The sequence below is a fragment of the Panulirus ornatus genome, chromosome 48, assembly GCF_036320965.1.
Source record: "Panulirus ornatus isolate Po-2019 chromosome 48, ASM3632096v1, whole genome shotgun sequence".
Classification (NCBI taxonomy): Eukaryota; Metazoa; Arthropoda; class Malacostraca; order Decapoda; family Palinuridae; genus Panulirus; species Panulirus ornatus.
Window position 1 is genome coordinate 12744450 of NC_092271.1, and position 21209 is coordinate 12765658.

The window sequence follows — 21209 nt, forward strand, 5'->3', positions numbered from 1 at the left end:
ACAAGCATCTTTTGCGCAATCCATCACTGATTCCCTAAATACATCCCATTCCTCCCCCACTCCCCTTACTTCCATTGTTCTCACCTTTTTCCATTCTGTACACAGTCTCTCCTGGTACTTCCCCACACAGGTCTCCTTCCCAAGCTCACTTACTCTCACCACCTTCTTCACCCCAACATTCACTCCTCTTTTCTGAAAACCCATACTAATCTTCACCTTAGCCTCCACAAGATAATGATCAGACATCCCTCCAGTTGCACCTCTCAGCACATTAACATCCAAAAGTCTCTCTTTCGCACGCCTGTCAATTAACACGTAATCCAATAACGCTCTCTGGCCATCTCTCCTACTTACATAAGTATACTTATGTATATCTCGCTTTTTAAACCAGGTATTCCCAATCATCAGTCCTTTTTCAGCACATAAATCTACAAGCTCTTCACCATTTCCATTTACAACACTGAACACCCCATGCATACCAATTATTCCCTCAACTGCCACATTACTCACCTTTGCATTCAAATCACCCATCACTATAACCCGGTCTCGTGCATCAAAACCGCTAACACACTCATTCAGCTGCTCCCAAAACACTTGCCTCTCATGATCTTTCTTCTCATGCCCAGGTGCATATGCACCAATAATCACCCACCTCTCTCCATCAACTTTCAATTTTACCCATATTAATCGAGAATTTACTTTCTTACATTCTATCACATACTCCCACAACTCCTGTTTCAGGAGTATTGCTACTCCTTCCCTTGCTCTTGTCCTCTCACTAACCCCTGACTTCACTCCCCAGACATTTCCAAACCACTCTTCCCCTTTACCCTTGAGCTTCGTTTCACTCAGAGCCAAAACATCCAGGTTCCTTTCCTCAAACATACTACCTATCTCTCCTTTTTTCACATCTTGGTTACATCCACACACATTTAGGCACCCCACTCTGAGCCTTCGAGGAGGATGATCACTCCCCGCGTGACTCCTTCTTCTGTTTCCCATTTTAGAAAGTTAATACAAGGAGGGGAGGATTTCCGGCCCCCCGCTCCCGTCCCCTCTAGTCGCTTTCTACGACACGCGAGGAATACGTGGGAAGTATTCTTTCACCCCTATCCCTAATATTAAAAATAGGCATCATTATTATGATCACAATGCCCAAATGAATTTATCCATGAAAAACTTGTCTCTTCACTTGAATCTCCTTATACTACTTCATCATTAAGATGGCTGTCCTCCAATGGAAATTACAGAAAATGGGTGCAGTCTGATGAAAAGCTGGTTAGAATAATGAGAGGCTTTTCAGAATCAAACAGATTATCTTCCAAGAAGAAGGTTGGTTTGGGTAATCACTGCCACAACCCATCTCCCTCTCACTGGTGTTCAATTCTTAAGTTTACAAGAAAGCAAATACAAATGCTATCACAAAAAATATTCACAGGGAGCAAATGAGACAACTTCCAGGAGACCCTCTGGGCAGAAGAATAATGGATGCTTCCTAATACAATGCTTGCACGGGGAAGATTACAACAGACAGTAAGAAGCTTGCACTCGCTTCAGGGCTGTGATTAATCATTCTCTGTCAAATCTGAAAAGATATGCCCTTGAGTAGGCAAGCAAACTTTAGGTAAACAATTAGCATGGCTTTTCTATGTATCCGTTTTGAATGAGAAACTTCCTCAACAGATATATAAAGTTTCCTATACAGGCTTTCCATTCAACAGCCAGATTACTTTTGTATGCTTACCTGATAATGAGTAGTCATTTCTTCTACTTTCAGAATCACGTATCAAGAAGGCGCCATGTTCATTTTCAGGTAATAATAACTTCTTCTCTGCTTCTATTCTCTTGATCTTCCCAAAATACCAACTGGAAAAAAGTTAGCAGAACCAAAATGAAGTACATATGAAACAATGCCAACAAGGTTTAAATCTTGAGGTGCATTTTGAGTTTAGGGTGAAGAGGTATCTTATAATTACAAAGTACGGCCTGCAAACTTCATTTCCCTTTAAAACTAATGCCTATTTACAAGCTATGGACTAGGGAAAGCACTTACCAAAATAAGATTGCTAAAAATCTCATGTGGACTTTAACTCTCTTTCCAGCATGTCATGTCAACCCTCATGTCTCCCACTACAGCTCTAAACACTAACTTTATATTTGTCCTCACTACACCAGTCTTAACATTAATTATTTTTCCATATCTGTCTGTATCTTTCCATCACCTACTCAATCAGTCCCTTCTAAATCCAAAATCTCAATATATACTTTATCTAAGGATACTTAAATCCTTGCATGTTTCCTATTCTGCAATTCCATATCTATGATTCATCCTTGTCAGCTCCTTCCTCACATGCAACCTTAAACTACTCAAAAAGTAGTTCTTAATGTGCCATCCACTTTCCTTACCTTCATAGCTCCAAAGAAAATCAACGCCAAAACCCCAGTCTATCATAGATGTATGTTTTGTGGCAAGTTAAACAAATTCATTGTCATAAATAGATCCACATGCACATAAAGGAGACTTGCTTTGAGTGGGATTAAACTACCAATTTATCACCCAAAATAAGGTATATCCACAAAGGTTCACTTTTTCAACAACTATGAGACATGCCTTCATTTTTTCATAGGTATTCTTCCTCCGCATTTCCCATGTGACCTAGAAAGTAACTAAAGGAGGTGGTAAACCCTTCCCTTTTTGTATTTCAATTTCTAAATGAGGTACGAGAAGGAGTCAAGTGGGGAGAGCTCATCCTCCTCGAAGGTTCAGATCAAGGTGTCCGAATGTGTGTGGATGTAACCAAGATGAGAAGAAAGGAGAGATAGGTAGTATTTTGAGGAAAGAAACCTGGATGTTCTTGCTCTGAGTGAAATGAAACAAGTGTAAAGATGAAGAATAGTTTGGAAACATCTTGGGAGTAAAGTCAAGGGTTGATGAGAGGACAAGTGCTAAAGGAGTAGCACTATCCCTGAAGCAAGAGTTGTGGGAGTGTGTGATACAATGTAAAAAAGTAAATTATAGATTGATGTGGATAAAACTGAAGGTGTATGGCAAGAGATTGGTGATTATTGGTGCTTATGCACCTGGTCAGGAGAAAAAAGATCATGAGATGCAAGTGTTTTGGGAACAGCTGAGCGAATGTGTCAACAGTTTTGGCACACGAGATAAGGTATTAGTGATGGGTGATTTGAATATGAAAGTGAGTAATGTGGGAGTTGTGGGTAAAATTAGTGTGGATGGGGTATTCAGTGTTATGAATGGATATGAAGAGCTTGTGAAGTTGTGTGCTTAAAAAAGACTGGTGATTGGGAATACTGGTTTAAAAAGATATATGTACACAAATATATGTATGCGAGTAGCAGAGATAGTCAAAGGGCATTATTGGATTACATGTTAAATGATAGGCATGTAAAAGAGAGATTTTTGGACGTGATTTTGTGCTGAGATGGGCAGCTGGTGGGATGTCTGATCACTATCTTGTGGTGGCGAAAATGCTGATTTGTATTGGTTTTCAAAAACATGGAGAGAATGTAGGGGTGAAGAGAGTGGTGACATTGAGCAAGCTTGGATAGGAGATTTGTGTGAAGAAATACGAAGAAAGATTGAGTGTAGAATGACAAAAGGAGAGAGCAAATGAAGTGAGGGAAGCAGATGAGGAATGGGATGTATTTAGTGAAGCAGACGGCATGTGCAAGAGATGCATATGGCATGAGAAAGGTGGGAGTTGGGCAAATTGGAATGAGTGATGGGATGATGTAAAGCAGTCAGTGAAAGAGAAAAGAGAGGCATATGGATAGTACTTACAAGGAAGGAGTGCAAATGACTGGGAGATGTATAAGAGAAAGCGACAGGAGGTCAGGAGGAAGGTGCAAGAGCTGAAAAAGAGGTCAAATGAGAGTTAGAGCAAGAGTATCATTAAACTTTAGGGGGAATAAATGAAAGATGAGAACAAATGGGAACATTGGTGAAGGGGGCAAGTGATAATAGGTAGTGATGCAGTGAGTATTTTGAAGGATTACTGAATGTGTTTAACGACAGAGTGGCTGATGTAGGGTATTTTGGTCGGGGCAGCGTGCGAAGTGAGAGCTGGGGACAATGGTTTGGTGGAGAGAGAAGTTGTGAAAGCCTTGCAGAAGATGAAATCCAGCAAAGCAGTGGGTTTGGATGGTTTTGCAGTTGAATTTATTAAGAAAGGATTTACTGTTGTTGATTGGTTGATAAGGATATTCAATGCATGTATGGATTATGGTGAAGTGCCTGAGGACTAGTGCAATGCATGTATAGTGCCACTGAACAAAGGCAAGGGGGATAAAGGTGAGTGTTCAAATCATAGAGGCACAAGTTCATTCAGTATACCTGGAAAACTGTAGGGAAGGGTACTGACTGAGAGGGTGAAGTCATGTACAGAGCATCAGATTGGGGAGGAGCATTATGGTTTCAGAAGTGGTAAAGGATGTGTGGATCAGGAGTTTAATTTGAAGAATCTACAAGAGGCATACTTAGAAAAGCAGATGGATTTGTAATGGAATTTCTTATCATTCTTATTTATGTCTCAGGCTCCATACATGGACTAAAGTCCACATCAAGGCCAGGCCTTAATTGAAATATAAAGAGAATTATGAAATAGAAAAAGAAAAGACAAGTGAAAGTATTGAAGAATTTTTGAGAAAGTGAAAAACCTGTCTTTTGAAATGTGCCAGGTCATAGTTATTGGGAAAAACATGAGAAGATAGAGTTCCAGAGATAATGGCCACAAAATAATCATGAGATGCAGCAGCTTGCCAATTATTGCATGGTCTAGCTAGTGGTGTGGGCACACAAGCAGCCAGCTCTTGGGAGCAAAAACCAAAGTAATACCTATAGAACAGGAAAGAGAACCAACATTGCAGCATAGGGCAAGGGGATCATGTCTGGAAGTTAGCCTGGGACAGTTTATAAGGCAGACTGCTTTTGAGTCAAGTCTGCCAAGTAAGGATGCAGAGCGAGAACCACTTCAAATGTGAGAGCAGGATCTAGAGATAGGATGTAAGGCATGTGTACGTGTAGGAAGAGAGGAAAGTGATTGGTTCTCAGTGAATGTAGGTTTGCGGCAGGGGTGTGTGATGTCTCCATGGTTGTTTAATTTGTTTATGGATGGGGTTGTTAGGGAGGTGAATGCAAGAGTTTTGGAAAGAGGGGCAAGTATGCAGTCTGTTGTGGATGACAGCTTGGGATGTGAGTCAGTTGTTGTTCGCTGATGATACAGCGCTGGTGGCTGATTCATGCGAGAAACTGCAGAAGCTGGTGACTGAGTTTGGTAAAGTGTGTGAAAGAAGAAAGCTGAGAGTAAATGTGAATAAGAGTAAGGTTATTAGGTACAGTAGGGTTGAGGGTCAAGTTAATTGGGAGGTAAGTTTGAATGGAGAAAACTGGAGGAAGTTAAGTGTTTTAGATATCTGGGAGTGGATCTGGCAGCGGATGGAACCATGGAAGCAGAAGTGAATCATAGGTTGGGGAGGGGGCGAAAATTCTGGGAGCATTGAAGAATGCGTGGAAGTCGAAAACATTATCTCGGAAAGCAAAAATGGGTATGTTTGAAGGAATAGTGGTTCCAACAATGTTATATGGTTGCGAGGCGTGGGTTATGGATAGAGTTGTGCGGAGGAAGGTGGATGTACTGGAAATGAGATGTTTGAGGACAATATGTGGTGTGAGGTGGTTTGATCGAGTAAGTAATGTAAGGGTAAGAGAGATGTGTGGAAATAAAAAGAGCGTGGTTGAGAGAGCAGAAGAGGGTGTTTTGAAATGGTTTGGGCACATGGAGAGAATGAGTGAGGAAAGATTGACCAAGAGGATATATGTGTCGGAGGTGGAGGGAACGAGGAGAAGTGGGAGACCAAATTGGAGGTGGAAAGATGGAGTGAAAAAGCTTTTGAGTGATCGGGGCCTGAACATGCAGGAGGGTGAAAGGCGGGCAAGGAATAGAGTGAATTGGATCGATGTGGTATACCGGGGTTGACGTGCTGTCAGTGGATTGAATCAGGGCATGTGAAGCGTCTGGGGTAAACCATGGAAAGTTGTGTGGGGCCTGGATGTGGTTTCGGGCATTCTTGCATGACAGCTAGAGACTGAGTGTGAACGAATGGGGCCTTTGTTGTCTTTTCCTAGCGCTACCTCGCACACATGAGGGGGGAGGGGGATGGTATGCCATGTGTGGCGAGGTGGCGATGGGAATGAATAAAGGCAGACAGTGTGAATTGTGTGCATGGGTATATATGTATGTGTCTGTGTGTGTATATATATGTGTACATTGGGATGTATAGGTATGTATATTTGCGTGTGTGGACGTGTATGTATATAATGTGTATGGGGGTGGGTTGGGCCATTTCTTTCGTCTGTTTCCTTGCGCTACCTCGCAAACGCGGGAGACAGCGACAAAGCAAAATAAAAAAAATAAATATTTATCCATCATTTAGTATACTTTGTTGTTGTCTCCCGTGTCACCGAGGTAGCGCAAGGAAACAGACAAAAGAATGGCCCAACCCACCCACATATATATACAAACACATCCACAAACGCACATATACATACCTATACATTTCAATGTATACATATATAGACATAGACAGATACATATATACACATGTAGATAATTCATACTGCCTTTATTCTTTCCCGTCGCCATCCCACCACACATGAAATGGCACCCCCTCCCCACGAACGCATGCAAGGTAGTGCTAGGAAAAGGCAACAAAGGCCACATTCATTCACACTCAGTCTCTAACTGTCATGTATAATGCACCGATACCACAGCTCCCTTTCCACATCCAGGTCCCACAAAACTTTCCATGGTTTACCCAAGACACTTCACATGCCCTGGTTCAATCCACTGATAGCACGTCGACCCCAGTATACTACATTGTTCCAATTCACTTTATCCCTTGCATGCCTTTCACCCTCCTGCACATTTAGGCTCCGATCGCTCAAAATCTTTTTCACTCCATCCTTTCACCTCCAATTTGGTCTCCCACTTCTCCTTGTTCCCTCCACATCTGACACATATATCCTCATTGTCAATCTTTCCTCACTCATTCTCTCCATGTGACCAAACCATTTCAATACACCCTCTTCTGCTCTCTCAACCACACTCTATTTATTACCACACATCTCTCTTACCCTTTCATTACTTACTCGATCAAACCACCTCACACCACATATTGTCCTCAAACATTTCCAATACATCAAACCTCCTCAGTACAACCCTAACCTATAGCCCACACCTCGCAACCATATAACATTGTTGGAACCACTATTCCTTCAAACATTGCCATTTTTGCTTTCCAAGATAATGTTCTCACCTTCCACATATTTTTTAACATTCCTAGAACTTTCGCCCCCTCCCCCACCCTACGACTCGCTTCCACTTCCATAGTTCCATCCGCTGCCAAATCCACTCCCAGATATCTAAAACACTTCACTTCCTCCAGTTTTTCTCCATTCAAACTTACCTCCCAATTGACTTGGCCCTCAACCCTACTGTACCTAATAACCTTGCTCTTATTCACATTTACTCTCAGCTTTCATCTTTCACACACTTTACCAAACTCAGTCACCAGCTTCTGCAGTTTCTCACCCAAATCAGCCACCAGTGCTGTATCATCAGCAAACAGCAACTGACTCACTTCCCAAGCCCTCTCATCCACAACAGACTGCATACTTGCCCCTCTCTCCAAAACTCTTGCATTCACCTCCCTAAAAATCCCATCCATAAACAAATTAAACAACCATGGAGACGTCACACACCCCTGCTGCAAACAGATATTCACTGAGAACCAATCACTTTCCTCTCTTCCTACTCCTACACATGCCTTACATCCTGGATAGAAACTTTTCGCTGCTTCCAGCAACTTGCCTCCCACACCATATATTCTTAATACCTTCCACAGAGCATCTCGATCAACCTTATCATATGCCTTCTCCAGATCCATAAATGCTACATACAAATCCATTTGTTTTTCTAAGTATTTCTCACATACATTCTTCAAAGCAAACACCTGATCCACACATCCTCTACCACTTTTGAAACCACACTGCTCTGATGTTCTGTACATGCCTTCACCCTCCCAATCAATACCCTCCCATATATTTTACCAGGAATACTCAACAAACTTATACCTCTGTAATTTAAACACTCCCCTTTATCCCATTTGCCTTTGTACAATGGCACTATGCATGCATTCCGCCAATCCTCAGGTACTTCACTATGAGCCATACATACACTGAATATCCTCACCAACCAGTCAACAACACAGTCACCCCCTTTTTAATAAATTCCACTGCAATACCATCCAAACCCACTGCCTTGCCGGCTTCCATCTTCCGAAAAGCTTTCACTACCTCCTCTCTGTTTACCAAATCATTCTCCCTGGCCCTCTCACTTTGCACACCACCTTGACCAAAACACCCTATATCTGCCAATCTATCATCTAACACATTCAACGAATCTTCAAAATACTCACTCCATCTCCTTCTCACATCACCACTACTTGTTATTACCTCCCCATTACCCCCCTTCACCGATGTCCCCATTTGTTCACTTCTCTTACGCACTTTATTTACCTCCTTCCAAAACATCTTATTTTCCCTAAAATGTAGATACTCTCACCCAACTCTCATTTGCCCTCTTTTTCACCTCTTGCACCTTTCTCTTGTCCTCCTGCCTCTCTTTTATACCTCTCCCAGTCATTTGCACTATTTCCCTGAAAAAATCATCCAAATTCCTCTCTTCTTTCACTAATAATCTTACTTCTTCATCCCACCACTCACTACCCTTTCTAATCTGCCCACCTCCCTCCCTTCTCATGCCACAAGCATCTTTAGCGCAAGCCATCACTGCTTCCCTAAATACATCCCATTCCTCCCCCACTCCCCTTATGTCCTTTGCTATCACCTTTTTCCATTCTGCACTCTGTCTCTCCTGGTACTTCCTCACATAAGTATCCTTCCCACGCTCACTTACTCTTACCACTCTCTTCACCCCAACATTCTCTCTTCTTTTCTGAAAACCTCAACAAATCTTCACCTTTGCCTCCACAAGATAATGATCAGACATCCCTGCAGTTGCACCTCTCAGCACATTAACATCCAAAAATCTCTCTTTCAAGCACCTATCAATTAACACGTAATCCAATAACGCTCTCTGTTATCTATCCTACTTACAGACACATCTCTCTCTTTTTAAACCAGGTATTCCCAATCACCAGTCCTTTTTCAGCACACAAATCTACAAGCTCTTCACCATTTCCATTCACAACACTGAACACCCCATGTATACCAATTATTCCCTCAACTGCCATATTACTCACCTTTGCATTCAAATCACCCATCACTATAACCCAGTCTCGTGCATCAAAACTGCTAACATACATACATTATACATAATAACTGTTTCCCGCGTCAACGTGGTAGCGCCAATAAATAGACGAAGAATGGCCCATCCACTCATATACATATGTATGTACATAAATGCGCACATATACATAAACATATGTATCAATATATACATACACATTCATTACATACATGCACATGTACATATTCATACGTGCTTGCCTTCATCCATTCCTGTTGCTACCCCTCCCCACAGGAAAACAGCATCACTATCCCCTGCTTCAGCGAGGCAGTGCCAGGAATACAAGCAAAAAGGCCCCTTTTTTCACACTCAGTCTCTAGTGTGTAATTCACCACAACCACAGTTTCCTAAACACATCCAGGCCCTACAGATTTTTTCATGGTTTACCCCAGATGCTTCACATGCCCTGGTTCAATCCACTGACAGCACATCAACCCCAGTATACCACATCATTCCAATTCACTCTATTCCTTGCATGCCTCTCACCCTCGTGTATGTTCAGGCACTGATTGCTCAAAATCCTTTTCACTCCATCCTTCCACCTCCAATTTGGTCTCCTGCTTCTTGTTCCCTCCATCTCTGACACATATTTATACTCTTCGTCAATCTTCCCTCACTCATTCTCTCCATATGTACAAACCATTTCAGCACACCCTCTTCTGCTCTCTCAACCATACTCTATATTTCCACACATCTCTCTTATCCTTACATTACTTACTCGATCAAACCACTCCACACCACATATTGTCCTCAAACATCTCATTTCCAACACAGCCGCCCTTCTCCGTACAACCCTATCTACAGCCCATGCCTCGCAACCATATTACATGGTTGGAACTATCATTCCTTTAAAACATACCCATTTTTGCTCCCCGAGATAACATTTTCTCCTTCCACACATTCTTCAAGGCTCCCAGAACCTTCGCCCCCTTCCCCACCCTGTGACTCGCTTCAGCTTCCATGGTTCCATCTGCTGGTACGTCCAATCCAAGATATCTAAATGACTTCACTTCCTCCAGTTTTTCTCCATTCAAACTTACATCCCAATCAATTTGTCTCTCATCCCTACTGAATCTAATAACATTGCTCTTATTCACATTTACTCTCAACTTTCTCCTTTCACACACTTTTCCAAAATCACTCAACCTCTGCAGTTTCCCATGAATCAGCCACCAGAGATGTATCATCAGCAAAAGCCAGTGACCCCCTTTCCAGGCCCTCTCATCCACAACATACTGCATACCTGCCCCTACTCTCCAAAGCTCTTGCATTTACCTCTCTAACTACCCCACCCATAAACAAATTAAACAACCATACAGACATCATACACCCCTGCCACAGACCGACATTCACTTATAACCAATGACACTCCACTCTTCCTACTCATACACATGCCTTACATCCTTGGTAAAAACTTTTCACTACTTCTAGCAACTTACCTCCCACACCATATACTCATAAAACCTCCCACAAAGCATCTCTATCAACCCCATCATATACATAGTTTGGACATATGGAGAGAATGAGCGAGGAAAGGTTGACAAAGAGGATATATGTGTCGGAGGTGGAGGGAACAAGGAAAATGTTAAGGCCCCAGTCACTTAAAATCTTTCTGCACTCCATCCTTCAACCTCCAATTTGGTTTCCCACTTCTTGTCCCCACCACCTTTCCTCACTCATTCTCTCCATATGTCCAAACCATTTCAAGTAAAAAGAAAAAATGTAATGCTCAGCTATAACTAAGATACAGCTCTCATACAGCGCTGGTGGCTGATTCATGTGAGAAACTGCAGAAGCTGGTGACTGAGTTTGGTAAAGTGTGTGGAAGAAGAAAGTTAAGAGTAAATGTGAATAAGAGCAAGGTTATTAGGTACAGTAGGGTTGAGGGTCAAGTCAACTGGGAGGTGAGTTTGAATGGAGAAAAACTGGAGGAAGTGAAGTGTTTTAGATATCTGGGAGTGGATCTGGCAGCAGATGGAACCATGGAAGCGGAAGTGGATCATAGGGTGGGGGAGGGGGCGAAAATTCTGGGGGCCTTGAAGAATGTGTGGAAGTCGAGAACATTATCTCGGAAAGCAAAAATGGGTATGTTTGAAGGAATAGTGGTTCCAACAATGTTGTATGGTTGCGAAGCGTGGGCTATGGATAGAGTTGTGCGCAGGAGGATGGATGTGCTGGAAATGAGATGTTTGAGGACAATGTGTGGTGTGAGGTGGTTTGATCGAGTGAGTAACGTAAGGGTAAGAGAGATGTATGGAAATAAAAAGAGCGTGGTTGAGAGAGCAGAAGAGGGTGTTTTGAAGTGGTTTGGGCACATGGAGAGAATGAGTGAGGAAAGATTGACCAAGAGGATATATGTGTCGGAGGTGGAGGGAACGAGGAGAAGAGGGAGACCAAATTGGAGGTGGAAAGATGGAGTGAAAAAGATTTTGTGTGATCGGGACCTGAACATGCAGGAGGGTGAAAGGAGGGCAAGGAATAGAGTGAATTGGAGCGATGTGGTATACCGGGGTTGACGTGCTGTCAGTGGATTGAATCAAGGCATGTGAAGCGTCTGGGGTGAGCCGTGGAAAGCTGTGTAGGTATGTATATTTGCGTGTGTGGACGTGTGTATGTACGTGTGTGTGTGTGTGGGGGGGGTTTGGGCCATTTCTTTCGTCTGTTTCCTTGCGCTACCTCGCAAACGCGGGAGACAGCGACAAAGTATAATAAAAAATAAAAAATAGCTCTAATAATACTTACGGTTCAGCTTCTATACTTTTCAACTTAGCCACATAGTTGGAGGGAATGTAGCCATCCTGCTTTGTGGCTTTAGATCTTGCAAACCACCAGTCCCCTTGAGTATCATTAAGAATTTCTAAATGCTCTCCCTTTCTAAAACTCAAGTCCTCATCTGTTCTAGCATCATAGTCATATAGTGCTACAAATATTTTAGATGTAGATGCAGTTCCCTCAGGATCAGGTAGTGATGGTAAGGTAGGGTTGAGGCCATTCATAGGCCGGCCACCAAGGGCTTGACTGTCTGTAGGGCCCCGTGTGGCTCCAGTAGGATCACTGATAGTTGGTCCAGTCAAAGGGGGCGATTGGACCTGGAAAACAAAATTGAAACATAAACATATGCAGCATATCCGTACAGTATATATAAATACATATGACTATTGACAATAACAATGAAATTATGAATATAAAAACAACATATATGTGTCGGAGGTGGAGGGAACGAGGAGAAGAGGGAGACCAAATTGGAGGTGGAAAGATGGAGTGAAAAAGATTTTGTGTGATCGGGGCCTGAACATGCAGGAGGGTGAAAGGAGGGCAAGGAATAGAGTGAATTGGAGCGATGTGGTATACCGGGGTTGACGTGCTGTCAGTGGATTGAATCAAGGCATGTGAAGCATCTGGGGTAAACCATGGAAAGCTGTGTAGGTATGTATATTTGCGTGTGTGGACGTATGTATATACATGTGTATGGGGGCGGGTTGGGCCATTTCTTTCGTCTGTTTCCTTGCGCTACCTCGCAAACACGGGAGACAGCGGCAAAAAAAAAAAAAAAAAAAAAAAAAAAAAAAAAAAAAAACTAGAGTACTCAACAAGGGAATGATACTGTTGTCATAATATCTTGCAGAGGAATAATCACTTGCCATGTACTGTAAAAAAATTAAAAAAAAAGAAGCGGAGTGAGAAGTTCCTTTTAAAGACTGACTTTTCACTATCAGTCCATGATGAGTCTATACAATGAACACTGCAAAAGTGCCATGCATCATCCATTTATTCTGTTTTTCTCTGGCCCATGGGGCTTACGGATGTGAATTCACCTGTAATCTGGCAGTCTGGTTCACAAGAATGAAACCTGCTGTTAAGCATTCAAGTGTACAAGGAAAGTAATAGAGACAACAGAAAGTATAAAGAACTGTCAAAACACTGTGAGAGGTCCAACAGTAATATGATGCCATTTGGAGAGCACTTGTCTTTCACTTTATTTGTTTTTCTTTAAAAAGGGAAGTTTCATGGAAATTATGCACCTCAAACAAAAATTTCTGTCAAATGTACATGGATCTTTACACAGAAAAAGTAAAAAAAAGAAATCAAAGTGAAAAAGCGAGTTTTGAAGAATGAAAAACTTTCACTTCAGGTGATGTCCTGCAAGGTGAGGAATCTCCTTTGATCTCTGGAAGGTTTGCAGCTTCCAACTCCACAATTCTGAAGTTTACACCTCTTACCCACTGTGAAACACCTCAAATAGCAGTTACAGCAACAGATTCTAAAACACCCATTCAATCAGCTACATCCACCAAGTGATGACATCAACATCTTGTTAGCTCCCAAGCCATACAGGTTACCCCCACAAATTTCCTGAGACAAAGACATCACCCTGACGATGACTACCATCAGAGAAAAGTTTTTCAAGGAAAGTAAAAGATAGAGCATGGAGCAATACTGAAAAACTGCAAGGACCAATAATGAAAAGCTACTCAAGGAACACTGCCCTAAAAGAAGCAGATTTTCATTCTACAAAACTCCCTGCTGGACCAAAACTTTATGACAAGCAAATCAACATGGAGGTGAGCAGTTAGAGAAAAACTTAAGAGGCAAATGAATACCACCTATATATATATGGCTTCTCTTAAGGTACTTGAATAATCTTCCTTCTAATACAAGGTAACATAGGAAAAGCTTCCTCACATCACTAATCTGCTGATCTAACAATGTGGCTTGACTTACCAACATAACCAGACCAATTTCAAAATAACATCCCTTCACAGAAAGGGTTTAAACAGCCTAGGCACACCAGAGAAGGTAAAATACTTACTAACCTCTGAAGATCTAAAGGTATTTGCTGAAATGCAACTACAAACACCATTTCAACATACCCCCAAGACCCTTCATGCCCATGATGTAACTACCAAAAAGAAGACACAAAGCATTTACTCCAAATTTTACCTGCATTCTCAGCAAATAGATGCCAAAACAACAACACATTTTTACCTGTGGTCCTGACTGGTGGGCACTGCCAGTTTCCAGAGTGCTGCAGGAACCTCACAAGGATGGAAAGGATTCCTGGGGCAGAGAGTTGGTACATTTGGGTGTAATAACCTATTTGTACTGAATGGGGAGGGATTTTTACACTCATGATGCTCCATGCCTTTAACATTCTTCATTGTCATACAAAATCTTAAATTTATGTATGCAGTCATTCTATTCCACTCACTGACCACCCTTATACAATAAAATCACTTCTCTATATCCTTTACCACAAGTCTCTTGCTTAATTTCAAGTTCTGTCTGCCCTGGCTGCTCTATCCCTGCATTCAAAAATTGAAAGCTAATGACCAGGTCATCCCCCTCCTTTATCATTTTCATGGCAGGCAAATTCAAAGCCTCTAGCTTTCCCTGCAACTTGGCTCTCTTAATTCTTGTACCATCTTTGTTGTTCTCTATTAGACCTTTGTGCTTCTTTAGGGGCAGTGACCAAACCTGAGAATCAAATTTAGTGTTGGCCTCAAGTACAATATGAGAAGCTTAAGACATGTCCTTATCCATGTTCTTGAAAACCATTCTAATGTTTGCCACCAGACAGTTTGTCTTTTACCCATTCTCCTAAACGGGGCACTGTAGACTGGTAAGGGACAAAGGTGACTCCCAAGTCCTTCTCAAACAGAGAATCCTTAAGCTTATTTTCCTGCTAGATAATGACCATATTTAGGCCTTCCTTAACTTTGTCCCATCTTCATTAGATTTGCAGGCCTTCCTTAACTTTGTCTCATCTTCACTGGATTTGCTAAGACCAACTTTAGTCTGTTAAGGTCCTCTTGTAGAGTAAACACTTCTCTCTTTTCACTTCCATCATGACTTTTGCATCAGCTGCAAACACATTCATGAACGAGTCCACAACTTCGGGGAAGTCATTTATGTATATCACGTGTGTTGCCAGCCTATGCCATGTGGTTACACTGTGAGTGAAAAGTCACCTTTGGTGAAGTTGTATCATTGCCTGCTGACGTGGTATCATCCACTTATTTCCCTTCAACTAGAAACATTACAAACTAGGCACTACAGGAGCACCTGGAAAGGAGGTGTAGACGTAAGACCAGGACCCATTCAAGAATGGGGTTCCAAGGCAATTCTATTGAATTAAGCCTCTGTGCATCTAAACTTTACAGTACAAAAAACCACGGATTGTTTGCATCATGTAATTCATGCACTGCACAGACTGCCCATTATGAGAGCTAATAATGTCCAGTGAATTAACATGGTTGGTTTTGTTTATTTTCATCAAATACAATACAGGTAGTACTTTAGTGAATCTCTCACTTCCCTATTCCAACTGTCAAAGATAGTCAAGTCAATTTGAATAAAAAATACAGTACCCATAAGACATGCTAACTTCATTTACTATTGGCCAACAGCTGACTTTTAATGGTAAACTGAACCAAATTTATCCACACCAAAGGCAGGTAACATAAACTAGCATAAGACAGGATGAACCAACATTAGAGGGCACTATCAGCTACCTCTGAGTTTTTAAGTGCCAACACCTATATCTCCCCCACTCTGTTTGAGGATGTATTAAATGAATGTACTCCCCATTTTTATTTTCTCTTTCCAGTAGAGACTGTTGCAGACACACACACACACACACGCTGATGATACAGCGCTGGTGGCTGATTCATGTGAGAAACTGCAGAAGCTGGTGACTGAGTTTGGTAAAGTGTGTGAAAGAAGAAAGTTAAGAGTAAATGTGAATAAGAGCAAGGTTATTAGGTACAGTAGGGTTGAGGGTCAAGTCAATTGGGAGGCGAGTTTGAATGGAGAAAAACTGGAGGAAGTGAAGTGTTTTAGATATCTGGGAGTGGATCTGGCAGCGGATGGAACCATGGAAGCGGAAGTGGATCATAGGGTGGGGGAGGACACGAAAATTCTGGGAGCCTTGAAGAATGTGTGGAAGTCGAGAACATTATCTCGGAAAGCAAAAATGGGTATGTTTGAAGGAATAGTGGTTCCAACAATGTTGTATGGTTGCGAGGCGTGGGCTATGGATAGAGTTGTGCGCAGGAGGATGGATGTGCTGGAAATGAGATGTTTGAGGACAATGTGTGGTGTGAGGTGGTTTTCTTCGAGTAAGTAACGTAAGGGTAAGAGAGATGTGTGGAAATAAAAAGAGCGTGGTTGAGAGAGCAGAAGAGGGTGTTTTGAAATGGTTTGGGCACATGGAGAGAATGAGTGAGGAAAGATTGACCAAGAGGATATATATGTCGGAGGTGGAGGGAACGAGGAGAAGAGGGAGACCAAATTGGAGGTGGAAAGATGGAGTGAAAAAGATTTTGTGTGATCGGGGCCTGAACATGCAGGAGGGTGAAAGGAGGGCAAGGAATAGAGTGAATTGGAGCGATGTGGTATACCGGGGTTGACGTGCTGTCAGTGGATTGAATCGGGGCATGTGAAGCGTCTGGGGTAAACCATGGAAAGCTGTGTAGGTATGTATATTTGCGTGTGTGGACGTATGTATATGCATGTGTATGGGGGGGGGGGTTGGGCCATTTCTTTCGTCTGTTTCCTTGCGCTACCTCGCAAACGCGGGAGACAGCGACAAAGTATAATAAATAAATAAATAAAAATATATATATATATATCCCTGGGGATAGGGGAGAAAGAATACTTCCCACGTATTCCCTGCGTGTCGTAGAAGGCAACTAAAATGGAAGGGAGCGGGGGGCTGGAAATCCTCCCCTCTCGTTTTTTTTTTTTTTTTTTCCAAAAGAAGGAACAGAGAAGGGGGCCAGGTGAGGATATTCCCTCAAAGGCCCAGTCCTCTGTTCTTAACGCTACCTCGCTATCGCGGGAAATGGCAAATAGTATGAAAAAAAAAATATATATATTCTTTCTTTCTTTCTTAAACTATTCGCCATTTCCCGCATTAGCGAGGTAGCGTTAAGAACAGAGGACTCGGCCTTTGAGGGAATACCCTCACCTGGCCCCCTTCTCTGTTCCTTCTTTTGGAAAATTAAAAAAAACGAGAGGGGAGGATTTCCAGCCCCCCGGTCCCTCCCCTTTTAGTCGCCTTCTACAACACGCAGGGAATACGTGGGAAGTATTCTTTCTCCCCTATCCCCAGGGGTGGCCGATTCATGTGAGAAACTGCAGAAGCTGGTGACTGAGTTTGGTAAAGTGTGTGAAAGAAGAAAGTTAAGAGTAAATGTGAATAAGAGCAAGGTTATTAGGTACAGTAGGGTTGAGGGTCAAGTCAATTGGGAGTTAAGTTTGAATGGAGAAAAACTGGAGGAAGTAAAGAGTTTTAGATATCTGGGAGTGGATCTGGCAGCGGATGGAACCATGGAAGCAGAAGTGGATCATAGGGTGGGGGAGGGGGCGAAAATCCTGGGAGCCTTGAAGAATGTGTGGAAGTCGAGAACATTATCTCGGAAAGCAAAAATGGGTATGTTTGAAGGAATAGTGGTTCCAACAATGTTGTATGGTTGCGAGGCGTGGGCTATGGACAGAGTTGTGCGCAGGAGGATGGATGTGCTGGAAATGAGATGTTTGAGGACAATGTGTGGTGTGAGGTGCTTTGATCGAGTAAGTAACGTAAGGGTAAGAGAGATGTGTGGAAATAAAAAGAGCGTGGTTGAGAGAGCAGAAGAGGGTGTTTTGAAATGGTTTGGGCACATGGAGAGAATGAGTGAGGAAAGATTGACCAAGAGGATATATGTGTCGGAGCTGGAGGGAACGAGGAGAAGTGGGAGACCAAATTGGAGGTGGAAAGATGGAGTGAAAAAGATTTTGTGTGATCGGGGCCTGAACATGCAGGAGGGTGAAAGGAGGGCAAGGAATAGAGTGAATTGGATCGATGTGGTATACCGGGGTTGACGTGCTGTCAGTGGATTGAATCAGGGCATGTGAAGCGTCTGGGGTACACCATGGAAAGCTGTGTAGGTATGTATATTTGCGTGTGTGGACGTATGTATATACATGTGTACAGGGGTGGGTTGGGCCATTTCTTTCATCTGTTTCGTTGCGCTATTCGCCATTTCCCGCCTCTGTGAAGTAGCGTTAAGAACAGAGGACTGGGCCTCTAAGGAAACATCCTCACCCGGCCCCCTTCTCTGTTCCTTCCCTTGGGAAAAAAAAGAAAAAAAAGAGAGGGGAAGATTTCCAGCCCCCCGCTCCCTTCCCTTTTAGTCGCCTCCTACGACACGCAGGGAATACATGGTAAGTATTCTTTCTCCCCTATCCCTAGGGATATATATATATATATATATATATATATATATATATATATATATATATATATTCTATTTATTTATTTATCTATTTTACTTTGTCGCTGTCTCCTGCATTAGCGAGGTAGCGCAAGGAAACAGATGAGAGAATGGCCCAACCCACCCACATACACATGTATATACATACACGTCCACACACACAAATATGCATAACTATACATCTCAACGTATACATATCTATACAAGCACAGACATATACATATATAAACATGTACATAATTCATAGTCTGCCTTTATTCATTCCCATCGCCACCCAGGTACACATGAAATAACAACCCCCTCCCCCTGCATGCGTGTGAGGTAGCGCTAGGAAAATAAAACACAGGCACATTCGTTCACACTCAGTTTCTAGCTGTCATGTATAATACACCGAAACCACAGCTCCCTTTCCACATCCAGGCCTCACAAAACTTTCCATGGTTTACCCCAGATGCTTCACATGCCCTGGTTCAATCCATTGACAGCACATCAACCCCGGTATACCACATCGTTCCAATAAACAAATCAAACAACCATGGAGACATCACGCACCCCTGCCACAAACCGACATTCACTGGGAACCAATCACTTTCCTCTCTTCCTACTGGTAAACATGTCTGACATCCTTGATAAAACCTTTTCACTGCTTCTAGCAACTTACCTCCCACACCATATACTCTTAATACCTTCCCGAGAACATCTCTATCAATTCTATCATATGCCTTCTCCAGATCCATAAATGCTACATACGAATCCATCTGCTTTTCTATGTATTTCTAACTTTTCTGAAACCACAATGCTCTTTCCCAATCTGATGATCTGTACATGCCTTGACCCTCTCAATTAATACCCTCCCATATAATTTCCCAGGGATACTCAACAAACTTATACCTCTGTAATTTGAACATTCACCTTTATCCCTTTGCCTGTGTACAATGGCACTATACAAGTATTCTGCCAATCATCAGGCACTTCACTATGAACCATACATACACTGAATATCCTTACCAACCAGAACAACAGTCATCCTCTTTTTTAATAACTTCCACAGCAATATCATCCAAACCCACCACCTTGCCAGCTTTCATCTTTTGCAAAGCTTTCACTACCTCTTCTCTGTTTACCAAATCATTCTCCCTGACCAAAACACTCTGTCATCACCCACATCTAACAAACCTTCAAAATACTCACTCCATCTCCCTCTCACTTCACCACTACACCCATATGCCCCCCTTCACTGATGTTCCCATTTGTTCTCTTGTCTTACGCACTTTACTTACCTCCTTCCAAAACATCCTTTTATTCTCCCTAAAATAAAAATAATACTCTCTTACCCCAACTCTCATTTGCCCTCTTTTTCACCTCTTGCACCTTTCTCTTGATGTCTTGCCTCTTTCTTTTATACATCTCCGTCATTTGCACTATCTCCCTGCAAAAATCGTCCAAGTGCCTCTCTCTTCTCTTTCACTAATAATCCTACTTCTTCATCCCACCATTCACTACCCTTTCTAATTTGCCCATCTCCCACCTTTCTCATGCCACAGGCATCTTTTGCGCAAGTCATCACTGCTTCCCTAAATACATACCATTCCTCCCCCACTCCCCTTATGTCATTTGCTCTCACCTTTTTTCATTCTGCATTCAATCTCTAATGGTACTTCCTCACCTAGTCTCCTTTCCAAGCTCATTTACTCTCACCACTCTCTTCACCCCTACATTATCTCTTCTTTTCTGAAAACCTCTACATATCTTAACCTTCGCCTCCACAAAACAATGATCAGACATCCCTCCAGTTGCACCTCTCAGCACATTAACATCCAAAAGTCTCTCTTTTGCACGCCTACCTATCAACATGTAAACCAATAATGCTCTCTTGCCATCTCTCCTACTTACATACATATACTTATGTATATCTCTCTTTTCAAACCAGGTATTCCCAATTACCAGTCCTTTTTCAGCACACAAATCAACAAGCTCTTCATTTCCATTTACTACACTGAACACCTCATGTACACCAATTATACCCTCAACTGCCACATTACTCACCTTTGCATTCAAATCACCCATCACTAAAACCCGGTCTCGTGCATCAATGCTGCTAACACACACACTCAGCTGCTCCCAAAACACTTGCCTCTCATGATCTTTCTTCTCCTGACCAGGTGCATAGGCACCAATAATCACTCACCTCTCTCCATCCACTTTCAGTTTTACCCATATCAATCTAGAGTTTACTTACTTACACTATCACATACTCCTACTACTGCTTCAGGAGTAGTGCTACCCCTTCCTTTGCTCTTGTCATCGCACCAACCCCTGACTTTACCTCCCAAAATATTCCCAAACCACTCTTCTATTTTACCCTTGAGCTTTGTATCACTCAGAGCCAAAACATTCAGGTTCCTTTCCTCAAACACACTACCTATCTCTCCTATTTTATCATCTTGGTTACATCCACACACATTTAGACACCCCACTCTGAGCTTTGAGGAAGATAAGCATTCCCTGCACGACTCCTGTTTCCCCATTTAGAAAGTTAAAATACACGGAGGGGAGGGTTTCT

At 42.4% G+C, this 21209-nt stretch overlaps 1 protein-coding gene across 1 annotated transcript in view; it reads right to left on the reverse strand.

Moving 5' to 3' along the window:
* The window catches only part of Src42A (Tyrosine-protein kinase Src42A), a 200136-nt gene that overhangs the window by 162971 nt on the left and 15956 nt on the right, over positions 1–21209 (reverse strand). The window contains exons 2-3 of the mRNA XM_071690578.1: positions 12132–12478; positions 1745–1866 (exon numbers count right to left, since the gene is read on the reverse strand). Of these exons, the coding sequence (XP_071546679.1) occupies positions 1745–1866; positions 12132–12478 (469 nt within the window). The remainder of the gene's footprint in view (positions 1–1744; positions 1867–12131; positions 12479–21209) is intronic.